We start from the raw sequence: 19,840 nt of genomic DNA on the forward strand, positions 1-19,840 counted from the left end.
CAACGGGGATGGAGGGAAGAACGGGAAAGGGCCAATCAAATCACATACGAAATTACGGAATCTCTGACCATGGCACTGACAGGTAATATGGTACAATTAGGGTTGGGCAACGTTCTTGGCCTCAACACCACGAAGAAGAGGGTCCAACTGATAAGAGAGCTGACAAGGGATGGAGCGGAGGTCGTGGTTTTGCAAGAGACCCTTCTTACACTTAGAGATCAATTCAGGGAGAGAAACAAACAATTCCCTATACAAGCGCACTCTACCTCTGCAACCAAGAGCGCGGGGGTGTCCACCTTGATATATAGGAAGCAGATCTTTTCGCTGACCAACACGGTTAGAGATAATTACCAAAGGTACGTCATGGTGAAAGGTACAATAGGGAGTAGGATTCTCACGATAGTTTCAGTTTATGCCCCAAACACGGGTCAAGAACAATTCCTTCTTGCCTTCCTACAGGCTTTGGAGACATTTAATGAAGTGGAATGCTTCATCGCAACTGACTGAAACGCAGTTATGGAGTGGGGAGTCGGGACAGATCAGCCCAGTCGATATTCTCGCTAACCAGTGAAATTTCAAAGAACGTCAAGGCGGTGCTGGAAGATGTGGGGATGGTGGCATCAATACCCGGTGGTGAAGGACTTCACAATCTATTCCTTTGTGCATAAATGCTACTCACGTATCGATTATGCCTTTATGCTGGCGACATCCCTATAAAATATCCAGAAGATAGAGTCAGCACTATGTCGGACCACTGCACGCTTACTCTTAGCACATGCTTGAAGGGGAAACCAAATACACACTTTCAATGAAAACTGAATGACAATGTTTTAAAGGATGCAATGGTGAGGGGCAACCTAAAGGTGGTCATAGCAAACTACTATATTCATAATTTAGCATCGGACACTTTGGCGGGCAACCACTGGGAGCGGTGGCGAGAGGCGGTTTGATCGCCTCCTCTGGGACCTTACTCAAAATCAGGAAACAACAGGAAGGTAAACTCGTTGCAGAGATGGAAGCACTAGTAATCCAGTATAGGGCATCCCAAACTAGGGTAAACTATAGGAAGTTAATGGCGAAAAGAGGGGGAGCTGAACACGATTAGAACTGACAGTGCTGAAAAACAGCTTCTTCGGTCAAAGCAGCTTTTTTATGAAAAAGGAGGGAAGGCTTACATGCTTCTTGCGAATAGCCTACGAAATAAGGGAAACCGCTCCTTTATTCAAAGGATCATAGATAGCAATGGGAAGGACAGCGGGGGAGAGGAATATAAACTTCATGCCTTCTGGGACTTCTACCAAATGCTGTACTTGGCGGACCGTGTAGAACAGCAAGACCAGGAGGACTATTTGTTCTCCCTCAGAATGCCAAGTATTCCCAAAATGCATTGGGCCTCATTACGACCCAGGCGGTAAGTTACCGCCTGGGTCGTACCTTTACCACCATGGCGTAAACTACTTTTACGCCATGGTGGTTGGCGGACTTACCGCCCCATTCCGAGGTTGGCGGGGCGGTAAGTCCCCAATCCCCATTTACCCTTCCCCATTCCCATTTTTGCCCCATAGGGCATAATGGGAGTGGGGAAGGCGTTAATTACGCCACCGTAAATTACGGTGGCGTAATTAACATCAAGGTCCCTTAGCGCCATGGATTTTAACACCTGCTAAAAGCAGGTGTTAAAAGCTCCATGGCGCTAAGGGACCTCGGAATCAGGCGGTAAGGGTCGGCGCTGTTTACGCTGCCGTAAACCCCTTACCGCCTGAGTCGTAATGAGGCCCATAGACTGGCTAGACCACCCAGTAGAACGTTAGGAAGTACGAGACACTATTAGGCTATTAGGGCTGGTAATGGGGAAAGTCCCGGGACCAGATGGGTCAACGGTTGTTAATACTAGGAAAATAAATATTCTCATTGATCAAAGGACTAGAGGAAAGGATCACGCTGTCCTACTGACACGCTGTTCTACTGTCGTTTAAAATAAACATACACAACCTGAAATACTTGCATCTCGGGCACAGATACCACAATCACAGAAATTCTCATTGATCACAGGAATAGGGGAAAGGATCATGCTGTCCTACTGACACTAGACGCCAAAAAAGCTGTTGGCCCAGTCGACTGGTCCTTCCTTCGGAAGCTATTGGGAAAAGTAGTACTAGGAACAAGGATAATCAGTATATCAGTATAAATAAATATTTTGGAGCAATCTCATCATTTAAAAAAAACATACACAATCTGAAATACTTAGCATCTCGGGCACAGATACCACAATTGCAGAAATTGTCATTGATCAGGGGAATAGGGGAAAGGATCATGCTGTCCTGCTGACACTAGACACCAAAAAGCAGTTGACCGATTGGACTGGTCTTTCCTTCAGAAGCTATTAGGAAAAGTAGGACTAGGACCAAGGATTCTCAGTATGATCATGGTTAACTATGCTTCGCCGAAGGCATGAATCAATCTAAACGGGCAGCTGACGGGACCAGTCCCTTTGGGGAGGGGATCGAGGCAGGGTTACCCACTCTCAGATCTTCTCTTTGCTCTGCTAATTGAACCCTTGGGTGAGAGAGTCCAGAAATCAGACGGAATCACGGGGATACGAGTAAGGGGGCAGGGGAGTATAAAGTAAGCCTCTTCACGGACAATGTTGTGCTGTCCCTGACCAACCCACTGGAATCGATTCATGGAGGAAATAACTATTTTGGAGAAATCCGTTTAAAATAAACATACACAATCTAAAATACTTAGCATTTCGGGCACAGATACCACAGTCGCAGAAATTCAACAGATATAAATGTTTGTGAGGGTAAAACGCATGGTGAAATATCTGGCCATAAATATTACAAGGAGAGGATGCGACTTGGAGGATGCTAACTACCCTGCACTATTTAAGGAGGTTATTAAGGATCTAGGAAGATGGAGCAAATTATACCTGACCTAGCTGGGTAGACTAAAAGTGATTAAGATGAATGTACTTCTAAGGCTACTCTACCTTTTCCAGAATGTCCCACTGTCCAAGCCCAAACAGATGTTACACAACCTGCAATGATCTATACTAACCTTTATATGGGGGGGGGGGGACTCAAGAGCAAGAATTAGCATGAAAGGGATGATGGCTGGTTAAAACAGGGGTGGACTCGCATGCCCAGATATTCGGAATTATTACTTGGCTTTGCAACTTCGAATTATAGCGGAATGGCTACAAATAGAGTCATATAAACACTGACTGTTCATTCACAGGCCATAGCGGATCAGCACCTGCATCAACAACCTTGGTTAGACAGATACCAGTGGGTGAAGGGATTATACTTGAATACAATCACAAGGGGGACAATGGAAGCATGGGACATGTTAGGCTAAAAAGGAAGGCTGACAATGTTCCCATCACCTTTTACGCCACTACATGGAAATGGGGATTTTACACCAGCACTTAATGATAAGGGGTTTGAAGAATGGGAAAGGCAGGATGCAGGGAGCTAGGGGATATGGTCATGAATGGTGAAATAAAGTTGTTCGAACAATGTAAAAAGACAAGAGGGGAATACATTTAGTTATGAGCAGATCATTCACCGGGTACACTACCCTACTGTTGAGAAAGGGGTAATGAGACCACACACCACACACACCACTGGAAAAGGTGCTAAAGGAAGCAGACAGCATGAAGGGGTTAACCTATAAAATGTGCAACTGCATCACAGACTCACAGGGCGATTGGAGATGACATTTTAAACGAAAAAAGGAGGAAGAGCTGGGACGGACTGTCTCTGACAAGGACTGGGAATGTATCTACAGAAATGCATGGAAAGAGTCTATCTGCACACAACACATAGTGATGCAAGTTAAAACCGATGGTATTACACCGCAGACAAGCTGCACAGATTTAAACCACAATCATATGGCTTATGTCAGAGATGGTGCGGTCAAGAGGACATGCTGAAACACACAATGGGTAGTTGCCCAAAGTTACCCATTTTATGGAAAGCCTTAGAAGACATGTTATTTGAGCTGGGCTGGGGGTAATGCAGTGTGTACTTAGTCCAGCTTTTATTCTGTTGGGCCTGTCGGCAGATGGGGAATGGAATGGGCTGGAGAATCAGGAACCTGACACCGGTGGGTGGCTAAGCTAGTGATTCCCACAATGTGGGGCAAGAAAGAAGTACGTCAGTGGGCCAATGGCTTAATAAGTTTTGGGAAATAGCAGCTGCTATGGGAAATAGCAGCTATGGAGAAAGTAACTGCTCAACTGAGGGGCAGCCTAGAGAAATTTGACACAAGATGGATTCTGCTGATTCACCACTTGAGTTACATGAGTCTAAGTTGTTTTAAACCAAGATTGCTGAGAACTCATATGGCTAAGCCATGGTCTACACTGGTTTGATGTTAACCTATGTTCTGAGTAATGTTGTTGCGAGGGTTTCTCTTGCTGGTGTGGGGTATCAAGTGGGGGAGTTGGTCAGATGGGTGCAAGGGTTATCGCTGGATTTGTTGTAAAACCGAATAAAAATATGTTTTTTTAATGGGGTGAGGTTTCTTTTTGTGACTGCATCTAAGTGTCTTGAGAGCAGATGCAGATTTGCGAGTGGTAGATGTGTGACTGCTTTCTGACGCAAAATCCCCCATCAGCTCTTATCACCCAGACGTTAATGTTAAATTAGAAGACTTGCTGCCATTGCCAGCTGACAAAGAGCTATCCTTTCAAATGTGCAGGGAGGTTAGGCTTTTCCAATGCCCTAATGCTAGGTTTGGGGATGAGCCATTAGAACACAGCAATCTCCTATTCACAGTTTGGAGGTGAGTGGGGGCTGCAAGGCCCACAGGAGGTTGGCCTAACAGGTAGCTTTTAGCTATGGAAGTCATATGAGGGAAAGCCTTGGGACAGTTTAAAGAAACAGATCTCATTAAACCATTGTAAGCTGAAGAAAGGCTCACTTTAGTAAAATAAATTACCCTTTTTCCACAGCCTGGGCTGCTTGTGTCACGGTTCAGTTGTCAGCTATGCTCAATTATGTCGGCGACAATGAGCAGTGATACTAAAGATGAGGGGGACATACACCAGCCCTTACATTACGCCCATGCTCGTGAGCATTTTCCCAAGGGGATATTCGAGTTGGTGGGTATTCCTGATCGGTCACTGCATAGGAAATCAGACCCGGGACTCTGCTCTTCTCTGAAAGTACTTTACTGGGGTTAGAATCTCCGGGTGGCTTCTGGTCCTGTGCCCCAATCTTCTCAATTCTCATTAATTAAGTAGTCTCTCTCCTGTGGGTGGTCCTGGATTGGGGCCTGAATGACCCCATAATGACACGTTACAGATGACCTCAAGAACACACCACTCTCTGACAGTTCAAGGGGTTTTTGTTATAATTTTCAAGTGGGTCCAACTAAGGGCCGTCATTTGCTCTTTCTCTCTTCTTCCCATGGGCTTCCTCCACCCTAACCCAGATTTCCCTAATCCCCAGAATGGCCACTGGAGATCAGTAACCTCTACTGTCTAAAATCTTACTGGCAAGAGGTGAGGGCCTAAAGGCAACATTCCTATCCATCGCACTCCCTCTGGGTTCTTCTGGGTGGAACCTAGTCTGTTGTCCCACAGGAATTATGATACGACAGTTGGCCTTCAGGAGGGACGACCATTTCTTTGTTGCTTTCTCTCAATCTAGGATGGGGCTAGCTGTGACTAAACTAGTCATATCTTGCTGGATAATCCTGTTAATTTCTGAATTATATGAGAAAGCAGAAAATGAGGTGCCTTCAAGCATAAGGGCCCATTCTACTACGGGTGTGTCGACTTCATCTGCGCTGCAAATTGGAGTGCCAGTTAGGGAGATCTGCCAGGCTGCGACTTGGTCATCTCTTCATACGTTTGCTGGACATTACAGACTGGATGTGGCCCAAGTTTCCGATGCCTGGTTTGAGAGAGTGGTGTTGCAGAGGTGTTTGGTCTAAGCTTTCATTCCACCACCTAAGGTTGCACTGCTTTGGGAGTCTATCAAGATGAGTTTTATTTGTGAGAATGCAATCCCTTGAAGGAGAAATTACTTACTGGTAATATTCTCTCTATTAATTCTTCTGCAGATTCCTCATTGCCCTTCCAGCCACCCTGCTATGAAAGTGTCTTGGTTAGCAATGATGTCAGTAATCTATTTTATGGGATGAGTTTTGGAGGACAGATCAACGCGTTGGTCCCTATATTAAGAAAAAGGATATTTACTGGTTTAGGCCTTCAGACTGTGATACCTGTTCTTCACCTTTAGAAAAAGAAATGTTGATATTTTTACAGGAGTGGAATTCTCCCCCTTGCTTTTGATTCAGTTTGGGATTCTATCCTGCCCTGCTAGCGCATGGGAGGGGAGGTGGGCAACTGGCGTATGGGGGTATAGTGACAATGGGCCTCATTACAAGGTTGGAGGTAGCCTTGCCGGTAAAACCGGCAAGGCTACCTCCAAACTTTTTTGAAAGTCTGGCACACGCGAATGGCCAATTACAGGGGTATTCCGGCCACGACGGACCCGCTAATTGCCCTTTTGCGGGTTCCCGGAATCGGGTGATCCCCATTCCCATTTGAGCCCCGGAGGGCTCAATGGGAATGGGGATGCCTGTAGCACCGGCACGGTTCATTACCATGCCGGTGCTACAGGCAAGCTGTGCTTGCGGGTGCCTTTTATTCTGCCAGGTCAGACCTGGCGGAATGAAAGGCACCCGCGAGCACAACAAGAGTTTGCCGGTCCGGATACAACGGTAACGGTAAGCTTACCAGTACCGCTGTATCCAGACCGGCAAACTCGTAATGAGGCCCAATGTATATGTACTGCTGATTTCGCGTCCGGAGTTGAGGAGTGGTGAGGTTGAGGGATGCAGAGCTCGAGAGATGATGCCAAGCCTCACTATGCCCTCTGTGGAAATTTTCCAAGCAGCTGACGCTGGATGGGATATAGATCAGGATGAGGAATCTGTGGGAGAAGAATCCATAGAAAGAACATTACCGGTAAATAATTTCTCCATTTCTTGGATGACTATCAAGTAATCTCCAAAAACGAAGTGTGATTGTTCCACAACCTGTGTTCTAGGTGGCAGTGTTAGCAGTCGTGGGTCTGCTGCAACACCCCCTAGGGCAAAGCACCTAAGGGTTATGATTCATGGTCTAGTGTTGACAATTATGTTCAATGACTTTGGCACACACATTACAAAATATTTTCCTCTATTGGTGAAGCTCTCATTACTAGTTGACAAGTGGAGAGGAGAAATGTCCACCAGAACTGACAGCTATCCTACAAAGTGTTAGTCATATCCATTCCATTAGCAGCCGTTATATTATTTTGCTGTTCCTTTTTCCTGCATATGGTGGTGACATTGTGATGGCTTGTGCTAGGGAGTAACTTGCCAGTGATTGACTCCTCATTCTACACAGTGACTGGAACATGAGCACACAACAGTTCTCTGGCCTGAGCTGAGCTCTCCTAGCCGCAAGGTGGGTTTCTGAAAAGAGCACAGGGCAGTGTTGAGATAAAATGAAAAAGAGGACGGGTCTGCAGCCTGCAGTTCTCCTGACTTCTATGGTCTTTCACCATTGACTTTGCTAGTTGGAGCTGATGAGAGATGTAGTCCAAAACAACTATAGAGCCAAAGGTAGCTGACCTCTGAACTAAAGGCACTCTTCCGGTGAGATGGTTTAGGGAACTTCAGCTCAGCAGTAGAGCATTTAGTAGAGCATTCAAGACTGGGTGGGACATTCCAACACATTTTTGGGTCGGGGCTCCTAGATGTCTCTTGAACACAAAGGAGTGAAGCACAATATGTGTAGTGGTTAAAAAGTAAGTGGGTAAGCAACGGTGAGTTTAATGGTTAAAAGGTAGGTGGCAAGGAAGACTTAGGCATATGTTGTACTAGGTTGGTGAGTGAAGGAAAGGCACTGTTTAGGGAAAAGATGGTCATGCTGGAGTCAGTACCTGAAGAGATGGGATAAGGAGGAGTTTTATGTATAGATTGATGTATTGTTAAGCAATCCTGCATGTAAATAGACTTGTTTTAAATATACCAATATTGTACTGCCAAATGTGAAGGGCATACAGTACCATCAGGTGCTTGGTTCAAAAAAGTGTCCTTTTCACTTTAACAAGGGTTGACCCAATGGAAAATGTAACAATTTACTATGCTCTCTTTCAGCGAGGAACAAATACAAGGGGCTGGCCAGGGGCGAAAAGACTTTTGGCGCAAGATGTTTAAGTCTCAAAGTGCCGCCAGTGACACCAGCAGCCAATCGGAGCAGGACACATCAGAATGCACCACTGCCCACTCTGGAGCAACCACTGAAAGGCGATCCCGTTCCCGCTCCAGAAGGATATCCCTTCGCAAGAAACTTAAACTCCCACTCGGTGAGTTCAGCAGATACATTTTTCTATGCAGAATGTTTCTAAATGTTGTTGTAAATAAAGAGCACTGAATGCGGATGCATTTATCAAAGTTGTGTAAGAATAAAAATGTAATTGTTTTGGGGTGTGCTGGAATATTAGATACAACTTGTTAATCTTTCATGCAGCTATTTCCTGTCCTTTAATTGTTTGATTACATCCATTTTATAGTAAAGGCTGCAAGCTGTTCTTTAATGTTAGGTGACTGCGATGGAGCTCATCTTATGTGTTGAACCAACACAAGATTTTTTAATTGAATTGTGAACACACCCATGAAAATATTTAACCTGCAATTGGTGCCTCCTGATATATTAATTAAGTGTGCGCTCGACTGTGCGTCATCTGTCTGGTGTCATGGGTTGCACAGTCTGCAGGTGATAGCTCCCCATAGCTGACTATCACAGTGTCTCCACTCCTGCTTGTAAAATCTTTCATTCTATCAGTATCTACTTTTTAGTCTAAGCTATTAGGTGTTGCTTGCGACACCTATAAGCCAAAACTATTGCATTGGAGTACAGATAGAGTGGACTGGGAACCAAAAGAGGCCCTGCCCGGAATAAAATATGAGAAGGGACACAGAGTCTATAGGTGTTGTTTGGTTATATGCACACCCATTGCCTGCCCATCGCCATGCTAATCCATATGGCCATTCCTGCCTCTGCCCGCCCAAAACTCCCCCTCTTTGGAACTCTTTGAGCTCGCTTTAATGAAACCTTACCATCAGGATTTGCATTCAAAGTGCCTGCCAGTGTTTGTTCAAAGCTGGCCGGACTCCGGCAAACGATAATACTGTTACCAGCTCCTGATCTGCCTGATCTGCCGGAATTAACTGGCAGACTACAGGGGCTGGCAACGGTAGGTTAATCCCCATCCCATGGAGTACATTGGACTCCATGGGGGGATTGCCAGTATTACCACTACGGGTAACACTGGTGACAGTAATACCAGCGTTTCTTTGCTGGTGGAGTGCCTGACTTACCTCCGGCTCTTGGCTGGAGGTAAATCAGGCCACCCCACCGGCAAACTTTTAATCTGCCGGTGTGGTGGGGACCGGCAGGGTCATAATGAGACTTAATAGGAGTTGTAAACATTGTGACATGAAGTCGATGGGCTGCTCAACTTATACAAAAGCAAATGGTGTGGAAACAACACGTGTTCAAGTGGTTTGTTCTGTTTTCGTATAGGTGTGTACTCTGCAGTGTGGACAAATACGCTAAGCCGTGAGCAAAATCTGTTAGCCTTTTATTGCTGCTTATCAGTTTCTGTCTTCAAGCAGAGCATTTAAAGTGAGGGTTATTTACAAGTGATGGCCCATTTAAGAGGCCATTGTTCTGGACAAGACGTGTGTAACATTTCCGTCTTAAGAAATGCAAATAGGCATTTTCATTTTGAAAGCACACCTTAGCTGTCTAAGTCTACGCACTCCTACAGGTTAATTAGATTATATCACACAAAATAGTTTTAAAATAACTACATTTTAACACACCAAAAGGCGTTTATTTCTGGTCGAATGTAATATTTTCATCACACCATAAATCAACCCTGCATTTGTCAAACTCTGCAACCTTTTCACATATTACATATTGTTATAAGTCTTTAAAGTACATTTTCAAAACCCAAAGGCCATTTTTTTGCCTTTTGCTGAATTGCACTCTTATATTTGCAGTCTTCCAGTCAAGATGGGGGTAATAATGCCACAATTGTACACTTTTTGCTATTAAGATTTATATATTTGAGTGAGTAGCTTACTATGGTATGTGTACGTTTCAATTAATCTTTATAAAGCAGAGCATTGTCGAAATCCACGTATGGGGTAAGGAGGGGCAATGGTGAGAGGGCAAGTGAGTCATGAATGTTTTGCTCAGGATGTGGAAAGAGAAGTTGCAATGCTGGAGACTGGTGTAGTTTTTTTGCCCTGAGCCATGTGCTGCTTTTCAGTGCGCAAGTAAGGAAACATGTGGCTGGATAGCTTAACTTTTTTCAGAGGGCGGACGCAGCCCCGTTGGTTGTTATTGAGGTCAGCAAGCATGCTCAATAATTTGGCTACCAGGATTTCACTCAGGTTGTCATGCTCCCAGTGCAGACGCTTACCCTCAAGACCTCATAGAATTGTCATCAAAACATGTCTCGTACTGGGATTTTGTTTTCCAGGGAATATTTCACTGCAGGTTGCTGGGTTAAAAAGGTGAGCACCTTTTATACTTTGCCAGCATATTTATTGAAAAAAAAAATGTCCTCTCTCACATTATTTTTCTAGTGTTGAATACTGTTTTTGAAAGTCCAATGCTCTTTTGTTTTGTGAACTTTCTACTAAGGAGAAAGGTCAATTGAACTACGTTTGTATATTTCACTTTAAGATATGTTCACCTACTGTGCGTGTATTCATGGGTGCTAGCTTTTGATTTTTGCGATATAATTGTAATTGGTTATTTATAACTTGCTTAATACCCAGAGGTTTCTAGGCGCGGACCTGGCGATCGAACCTGTGTTGCTCTGCGTCGTCTTGCTTCCAAGGTGAGCACGTTGCCCCTGAGCTATCCTCCTGGATCATGGGGTAAAAGATCCCAAACCGAGTGAAGCGAGAGAGCTATACTCATCCACAGGTCAGAACAACACATTCTACAGCACATGTTGGAGCAGGAATTGGAAAAAAACCCATATGATTTACAGGAAGGTATACATTTATAACATCTCACAACAGTCTCCTAGCCTGCTGAGTTGCCTCTGCAATATTCTGCTATAGGATCCTGTGCTATTCCTGCACCCAGCAAACAGTTCTGTCCTGCTCACCCCATCCAATCAATGCTGAGGGTGTACATTCATTTTATTTCTTAAACTTTCTTTATTAAAGCACATCGCATGTTACACAAATTACAAATGAAATGGAGCCTATTGATACAATCAGTGGTGCATTTGTTAACATACATTAAAATCAAAGAGACATTACTATGCGCAAGAGGTGGTGGCAAAAACAGGTTGAACTAAACAAGAAATAAAGTCAATATAACAAAGTAACACATAATAGTCATATATTAGTCTATCAGTGAGTCCTCTTGTGTGCGTGATAAATAAGATTTGAAGGGTTGCCATATATCTTTCTGGCGACTCCAAACCGGCTGCATGGAAGCCCACTGGTCTTCAGTGTCACTGGCCAGGCGACAGCACGCATCCACGGATCCGTCAGCGGTGGAGTGGGGTTTAGCCAGTGTAACAGCAGACAGTGCACAGCTAACAACAAACATAGATTAGCAAGTTTACACATATGTCCCGCTAGGTCCTGTGAGAAACCTGAAGGCATCCTCACTTCTTTCTGCCTGATATCCTCTGCTCAGGTGTCTAGGGAAAGGCCATAGCTTTTGGATACCGACCCCGGGGGTTGTGAGAAACCAGAAGGTGTCTCACCTACTAGTCCCCAGGGATTTGTCATCCAGGTGGCCAGGACACGACCATCGGTTTTGGATCCAGTTCCTGGCGGTGGACCAGTGCAGGAGGATCACTTGGGTGAGGGGTCTTCGGGGAGTGGGAGTGGGACACCGGATGGTGAGACGCATTATCCCCTTCTCTGTAACACCCCATCCTACCCGGAAGGATATTTAGGAAATATACCCCCCTTTTATAACACAAACACTAACACGGACTGCTCGTTATGGGAAAAAACAGACTAACACCCGAGCCGTATACCTGACGTGTCCCAATACCATTGTCAGTTGAGGTCAGGCAATTACTGAACATCACACACAACTGACTTCCATTAATCTTCCCCACACGGATAAAAGGCAATGCAGGGGCACGGTGGATGGAAGACAAGGGGGGTGGGATGGAGAAGCTCACTGAAAAACATCAAGATTCGACTTTCCTAGAAAGAGGGAAAAAGGCCTAGTTTCAACACAAACAGCAATGTAAGAAAAAGGGAAAGCAAACTTTCCTATAGAGATGGCCAAGCAATACAGTTCACTGAGATGATGTGGATAGTTTAATATGAAAAATAGAATAATTAGAGGGGTGGGTCAGTTTATTGGGGTCTGTGATTGCTGCACCCCCTGACCCACTGCACTTACTTTAACAGTCACAGCAGGTTGACAGCTGCAGTCTTCTTGCTTTCCCGGCTGACACTGGCAGATACCAACTGGGTCTGCTTCTGTGAGGGGCCGTTCTTTGCCTCGGATCCTTTGACGAAGGGCTGCAATGGGCTGGGCTCCCCTGGTTGGATATTCTCTAATGGGGCATTCGAGCCAGTGGGAGCACAGGGGTGGGACGGGAGGATGGCGAGGCAGGAAAACAGTTTGGGAAAAACACACATTGCACGGCACCGAAACCGGAGGCAGATTCAAACACAAATGGGGTCGGGAAGCACAAGGGGGACACACTCGTCTTCCACCATTATATATAATGAACTTATATTTGTTTGTATGTATATAACTACGCTGTTGTAACTAAGCCTCGCATATACATGTAATTGCTGCGCCCTGTTACCTGAGGGTATGCTCGCGCATTATACATAATAAAACAAACAAACAAACAAACACCTGAAGCTAAAGTGGCGGGGGAGCCAGAGATAAGCACTGGACAGATTCGTATGTTGTTGAATTTTCATTGTCATCAGGCTGAGAATCCTTGTTACAATAACAAAGCAGTTTACATATGCCTAAACAAAAAACTACATTCACTATTAACCTAATTTCTGGCCTTTTACCACCTGGAAAAAGGGAAGGCATCCCTGCGCCATTTACTTTTGCTCGACATTAGTGAAGACTAAGCTTCATCCTCAACTTCATTAACGACATTTGTTTGTTCACCAAGATAAGATCTATCCTTTTTGAGGGTTTTGAGATAGTGTCATCCATTGCTTGCTCCCTGGGAAGTGAATGGAAGTCACTCTGTTCTTCTCCTCAGGTGCTGAGCTCCTCTTGGTGTTAGATCCATATCCTTACCATGACAGAGGGGATCAAGAATAGACTCTTGAGGAGCTGCCCCTCTTGCTCCTAAAGGACGTGTATAGAAGACAAACACGAAGAAAGCCTATATTGTCTTTATCCAGGCCGTGCCCTACATGCTTGTGAAATTCACCAATCTTCTTTCTCTAACACCCTCAAAGAGAGGCCCAGCCACCTGGTTTCTTGACTGGATGAGGGCACTGTCGCTTCAGACTTAACTTTACTGAGAAGCTCTACATCTGCATGACCAAGCAGGTTTACAGTGATGATTGCCCTTCCAAAAGTTCTTGATCACACAAGGATGTCCCAATACAGAAAAGGGTAAAGAGTGATAACCTGGCCCAGGCTACAAAAGGCTTCAGTAAACCCTCCTGACAGGCCAAGGTCTCTTCAGGCCTTGCAATCCCCTTGTCCATGGAGCAGCAATCGGTAACTTCATCCATAAGTGCACCATCAAACGCTAAACACCTGCCATCTACAAAGATGCTGATGGGTTATTCCTCATCTACGTAGTCACTAACATGGCCCAAGAAACTGACAAATTAGTCTGCGTAACACCATCATCAGCAATAATGTTGATGGCCTCCATGGGCCTCATTACACGGGCGGCGGTAAGGGTTTACCGGTACCGGTAAGGGCACCGGTTCTAGTAAACCCTTACCGCCTTACTACGAGGTCCCTTTACGGGTTGGTACTTTAACACCTGCTGTTTAGCAGGCGTTAAAAACCAACCCGCAAAGGGACCATGGTGCTAATTACGGTACCGCAATTGCGGCACCATAATTAGCGCCTTCCCCATTCCCATAGAGCCCTATGGGACAAAAATGGGAATGGGGAAGGGCAATGAGGGAAGGGGGATTTACCGCCCCGCCAACCTTGGAATAGGGCAGTAATTCCCCTTTCCTCCAAGGCGGTGCTGGTATTTTACCGGCATGGACCAAGGTGCAAATAGCACCTTGGTCCTCCGCCTACCGTCTAATGAGGCCCCATGTGTCAATGAAGCCAGGAACCACATAACCAATGCCAAGACCATCAACCATCTCTCATGTACTCCATCAGTGGTTGCCCTGTTGATGGCCACAATATCGACACAGCGAAGACCGCCATGACTCAGTTGACTGATGCTCCATCCATGACAGCTCTGGCCAAGGCAACCCTGTCCAAATCCAGCCCATTGACGTCTCATTGATTGCAACAGCTGGTGTATGACCTTCAAAAGGGCTTGAAACTACTTATCCACTGTGTACATCTCATCAGATTACAGAGGAGGCCACTGTGCATCAGACACAGCTAGGATCCCATTTATCCCAGGCTCCCAGGGCAGAGAATACTGTCTTTGCAGCCTTATGGGCTGTCTATTCTCCTGGACCCCAATGAAATACATATAGAGTACATCTTAGTACATCCCTGGACATTTGTCAACCATTATATTTTCTGGTAATGGAGCTGAAGACAAGGGTACAGGATGTACCCTTAGGCCTCCATCTCCAAAAGTATCCCCAACATGGATACTGCAATAATGTTGATGGCCACCATGTGTCAATGAAGCCAGGCCAATGAAGCCATAACCAATGCCAAGACCATCAACCATCTCTCATGTACTCCATCAGTGGTTGCCCCGTCAATGGCCTCAATATCGACACAGCGAAGACCGCCATGACTCAGTTGACTGATGCTCCATCCATGACAGCTCTGGCCAAGGCAACCCTGTCGAAATCCACCCCATTGACGTCTCATTGATTGCAACAGCTGGTGTGTGACCTTCAAAAGGGCTTGTACATCTCATCAAATTACAGAGGAGGACATTGTGCATCAGACACAGCTAGGATCCCATTTCTCCCAGGCTCCCAGGGCAGAGAATACTGTCTTTGCAGCCTAATGGGCTGTCTAGTCTCCTGGACCCAAATGAAATACCTATGGAGTACATCTTAGTACACCCCTGGACATTTGTCAGCCATTATATTTTCTGGTAATGGAGCTGAAGACAAGGGTGCAAGATGTACCCCTTAGGCCTCCATCTCCAAAAGTATCCCCAACATGCACGCTAAACAGCCAAAACTGTGAGAGCCATCACTGTGGCCATGCAGTGAGATTCCCAGGGAGGAATAATTAGACCTCATCTCAGAGAGAGAAGAGGACAATTATATGGACACCTCATCACCCATTATTCGAGAACGGGTGAATAGGACAAGCTAATGAATGAGCCAGAAGAATACCTGCTTAGAGTCTCACCCTCACATGAGATCCACTCCAACATGACAAAGGCAGCCAACATGTTTCACTGCATCCCCACGGAGAAGAGAGAGGAGAGGGTGGATTCCTCTATGAGAGGAGAGAAAAGCCAAGGAAGATGATAATTTCTATTCTGATCCTGGAGGATATTTGAGAGAATACAATAGTTGCCATGTGTAACCCCTTTACAGCTCCGTTAAGAAATGATTGCATTTGAAAAAAGTACAGAGCACCTGATGATGTACTGATAAGAGGTCAGCAAACGGGTTGTCTCTGTGTGTAGGTCCCCATACAAGGAAGGGAAAGAGGTGTCCTTAGGGAAAGACTATTCACAGCAGAGGCAACTGCTGTTAATGTGGTTTACTCCTTAGCTGTACTGGCAAGATGTGAAAGTGACCTGTGGAATTTCTACCAGATGATAAGAAAGAGGAAACTTTCACCTGACTACAACGTGAAGGGGAATCGGCCTCAGATCATGGGCCTCATTCCAAGTGTGGCAGGCACCGCGGAAACCACAGAAATGCTGGTCGTACCGGCAAAACCATGCAGGTAACACTGCCACCGCAGAGCAGGCGGTAACCAGGCCCAGGTGTACAGGAACATGCCACAGGTGCACCCAATCAACCCAGCTGCACACAATGATCCCAGGGACTGCAGAAAAGGACCACACACACACCCTCCAACACAACCATGCTGCCACTTTTAGCAGCAGCCATGGACATCGAGGTGCTTCATGCAGGAGTGCAACTCTAAGCGCAGGGGGTAGAAGACTGGCAACAGGCTGACATGCAGCGCAGGAGGAGGAGAATGATGATGCGGAGGAACAACGGGCAGCAAGCCGTGCCACAGAGGCGTGCACCCATACACTGCACAAGGGCCACACCCTGGACCCTGAATGACAGGCAAATACACACTCTACCGCCTGAACAGGGAGACCATCCTCTCAATAGTCGACCTCATCCAGGATGACATCCAGAGCGTCATTGGAATCCATACTGCCATGCCCTCACTGTTGAAGGGGGTGTCCGTGCTGCATTCCCTTGCCACAGGCACCTTCCAACACACAATCGGTGAGCTGCATGGAATCTCACAGCCAGCATTTTTTGAAAGTGCTGGTGCAGGACCTGGATGCCCTCCTCTGTCATGTGTCCCAGCACATTGCCCTGCCAACGACGCAAGCACAGATGAATGCCACCAAGATCCGGTTTCATGCCCTTGCCGGCTTGCTCAATGTGCTTGGGGCACTTGACTGTACACACATCGAGCTAGTGGCAGGGCACACCACAGAGGAGGTGTACCCTAACAGGAAGATGTACCACTCCCTGAATGTGCAGGTTGTATGTGATGCCGATCTGACCATCATGTAAACTATGGTATACCAGAGAACTGAGGTTCGTGTTACACAAACATCATTCTGCAGAGTACCCAGGGCCCAACGAACCCTCCCCCTGGTAAATGACAGAGGACTCAGCCAAGGGCAAGTTAGAACTGTACTTTATTTTCCATAACAGACAGGGATCATACAGGGAAACAATTATCCAGCAATCACAGCTCCTGAAACTGTGTCCGGAGTTTTTGTTAGCAAATGTCGTCATGACTGAGAGCTCTTCCCCAAAAACCTAAGAGCTCACACTATTGGATGGCTGGGGTGGTAGTGCCTATAGATGGCACCTATAGAGGTCGGCTGACTCGTCTTTGCATGTCAGGTGGGCATGTCTGAGACTTCCCCAAAAACTATCTATTACATTGTTGCAGGGTCGCAGGCTACCATTGACCCTTGCCCTTTGCCATCCACCCCTGGATTTGTGTTCCCTGATTGGCTGGACCAGGTCTCCTCATGCCTGGGACCTTGCTCTGTTCGCAGAGCTCTGTGCACTTCTCAAGGTGATGAGAAAGACTATGTGCTCCCATTGTTGCCACCGGTGTATCCACCCAGCCTGTGAGAGTGCCTGCAGGTTTCAACGTTGTTAGACAACACATGGTCCAATTCTTCTCTTCTTCGCTGGGAACTACTTCTCTTCCAACCATGGGTAAATGGCTATTCTTTGGCTTGACCGCACCACGTGGGTGAGGACCACAAAACTGAGCTTTTTGGTCTGCAACTGGAGAGGATTTATTCGGCTATTTAGCAGGTGGCTCCCTGTCCTTGGAGCCAGGAATGTTCTGCTCGTCTCTGACCTTGTCTGCGAGCATCAGTTCTGAGCATTGTGCTATAAAATCTGTTTTCCTTCATCCTTTAGTATGAGGCCTGTGGCTTCATTTAACTCTACTATAGTTTTGTCTATATTGTACTATTTTTCTTATGGGTTAGTGGGACTTGACTCTTCCAGGTTCCTTATACGATCCTGTAGTTTCATATGGTTAGCTGCAAAAAGCGGCTGCAAGCTTACTCTGCATCTCTTGTTTTCTTGCTTTTCTGCGTTTGCCGAATGAAAGAAAATAAGAAAGGCTTTCAACTAGTGCTCCAGATATGATTTTGGCGTGAGAGTATTTTACTCCCAGTTTTTAGAATTGGAGAGTAAATCCAATTTCTTCCTTCTCAAGAGAGTAAAAAAGTGTCTGACAACTATCCAATTTGTGCTTCAAATTAAAACTGCGTTCGAAAACATTAGTGACAAAGAACTTTTCGATTCGCACTACCCAGCTTCATCTTCATTATACCTGGACACCAACACTCTGTTAAGAACTACTACAGATGCCAGCTAGTTACATCATAAATCGAGTCCCTCACTCTACAAGCATCACTTCTCTACCTCTCGGGCCTACTGTTGCTGCCTGGCAATACCTGCTTGACAGCCACTCCATGTTTTTGCTCCATCTCGTCTTCCCTTTGCTCCTCTGTTTCCCCGGTCTTTCACTTTCTGATGTTATGATATGATATGGCATTTGTAACGTGCCTATACACAAGTGTTTCAAGGCGCGAAGTGTTTCTTCCTCTCACTCTTGATATGCCACGTTTTGAGGTCTGTTGCTCTGTCACTCTTCCTCTCTCTCATCTCTGCATTCTATTATTGCTGTTTCCCTCCTACATTTTTCTGTATCGGTTGATATAACTCCTCTTCCTCTCTCATGTCATTACTCTGGCTATATCTGTTTTTTTTTCATTTTCTCTGTTGTGGTTGCTACTCGTTTTGATTATCTTTCTTGAACTGCCTCTTATGTTAATGGCCTGCCTTTTTCTAATCTGTATTTTCTATTTCCAGATCTCCCTGTCTGCTGTTGATCTGTGTATTCTTATTTTACTGTCTCTATGTCTCTTGTGCTCGGCTTCAATCCCTCACTCCTATTGTGTGCATGTCCTATTATTTACCTGTGTTTTCCTTCTCACTTTCTTTATTGCCCTCTAATGTAGCTTATTGGTCTCTCTCTTCCAGTTGCTCGAATGATCTAATATGTTCTTTGTTCTCGCGGCCTCTCACCCCACCCCTCACTTTGTTCTCCTGTATTGCTTAGGCTCTTTCTCTCCTTTTTGTCTTTTGACATAGCACTAATAAATATTTAAAAAGCTGAACATGCCTTTTCCATTTTCAAATCCAGTGCAGCTTTACCATTGGGTGCCCCTTTTTTAGATGTGCGCAAATCATCTTTTGGCCATTAGGCTGGGAATTATAGAGTTAGAGGTGTGTCTCACCAGATGCAGTACTTGCTTGAATGCAGATCCTTTACCAGCACTGCATGCCATTACAAGTATAAGAGCACAGATGAGGCGTGTGTTCTGAGCCATTACAAATATAGCAGTCCTCATGGGATGTGCTTGCTCTGAGCCATTACAGGTATAGCATCCCTGATGAGATGTGTGTCTGGTCTGAGCCATTACAAGTTTAGCAGCCCTCGTGGGATGTGCTTCTTCTGAGCCATTACAGGTATAGCAGCCCTGATTGAATGTGTCTGTTCTGAACCATCACAAGTATACTAGCCCTGATGAGATGTGTGTGTTCTGAGCCATTACAGGTATAGCAGGCATGATGAGAGGGTATATATGTGATCACTGTGGCATTTTTACTGCGACCACCAAAACTGCTGATTTAAAAAATAAAATTCAACACCCTTTTCATGCCATATACATGCAAGGGGGAGTCCCCCCGCATCCCGCTGCTACCCCTTCATTCATTATATAATGTACCCATCCTCCCACATATATATGGGTTCGAAATAAAAAAGTCATTTTCAGTGTTCGTCGTAAAAAAGGTGCAGTAATTGTATGATCCCGATGAGAGGTGTGTGTTCTGAATCACTGAGCATTTAATAGTGCTTTTGATAAGGCGA

The 19,840-nt window shown here is 45.6% G+C and overlaps 1 protein-coding gene across 21 annotated transcripts in view; it reads left to right on the forward strand.

The window, feature by feature from the left end:
* Positions 1-19,840, forward strand: part of UNC80 (unc-80 homolog, NALCN channel complex subunit) — a 3,486,058-nt gene that overhangs the window by 1,268,877 nt on the left and 2,197,341 nt on the right. For all 21 annotated transcript variants that reach the window (XM_069615884.1, XM_069615886.1, XM_069615890.1 and 18 more), the window contains one exon: positions 8,164-8,372. In XM_069615884.1, the coding sequence (XP_069471985.1) occupies positions 8,164-8,372 (209 nt within the window). The remainder of the gene's footprint in view (positions 1-8,163; positions 8,373-19,840) is intronic.

Source organism: Ambystoma mexicanum, chromosome 9 (genome assembly GCF_040938575.1).
Source record: "Ambystoma mexicanum isolate Mex_15411 chromosome 9, UKY_AmexF1_1, whole genome shotgun sequence".
NCBI classification, from domain to species: Eukaryota; Metazoa; Chordata; class Amphibia; order Caudata; family Ambystomatidae; genus Ambystoma; species Ambystoma mexicanum.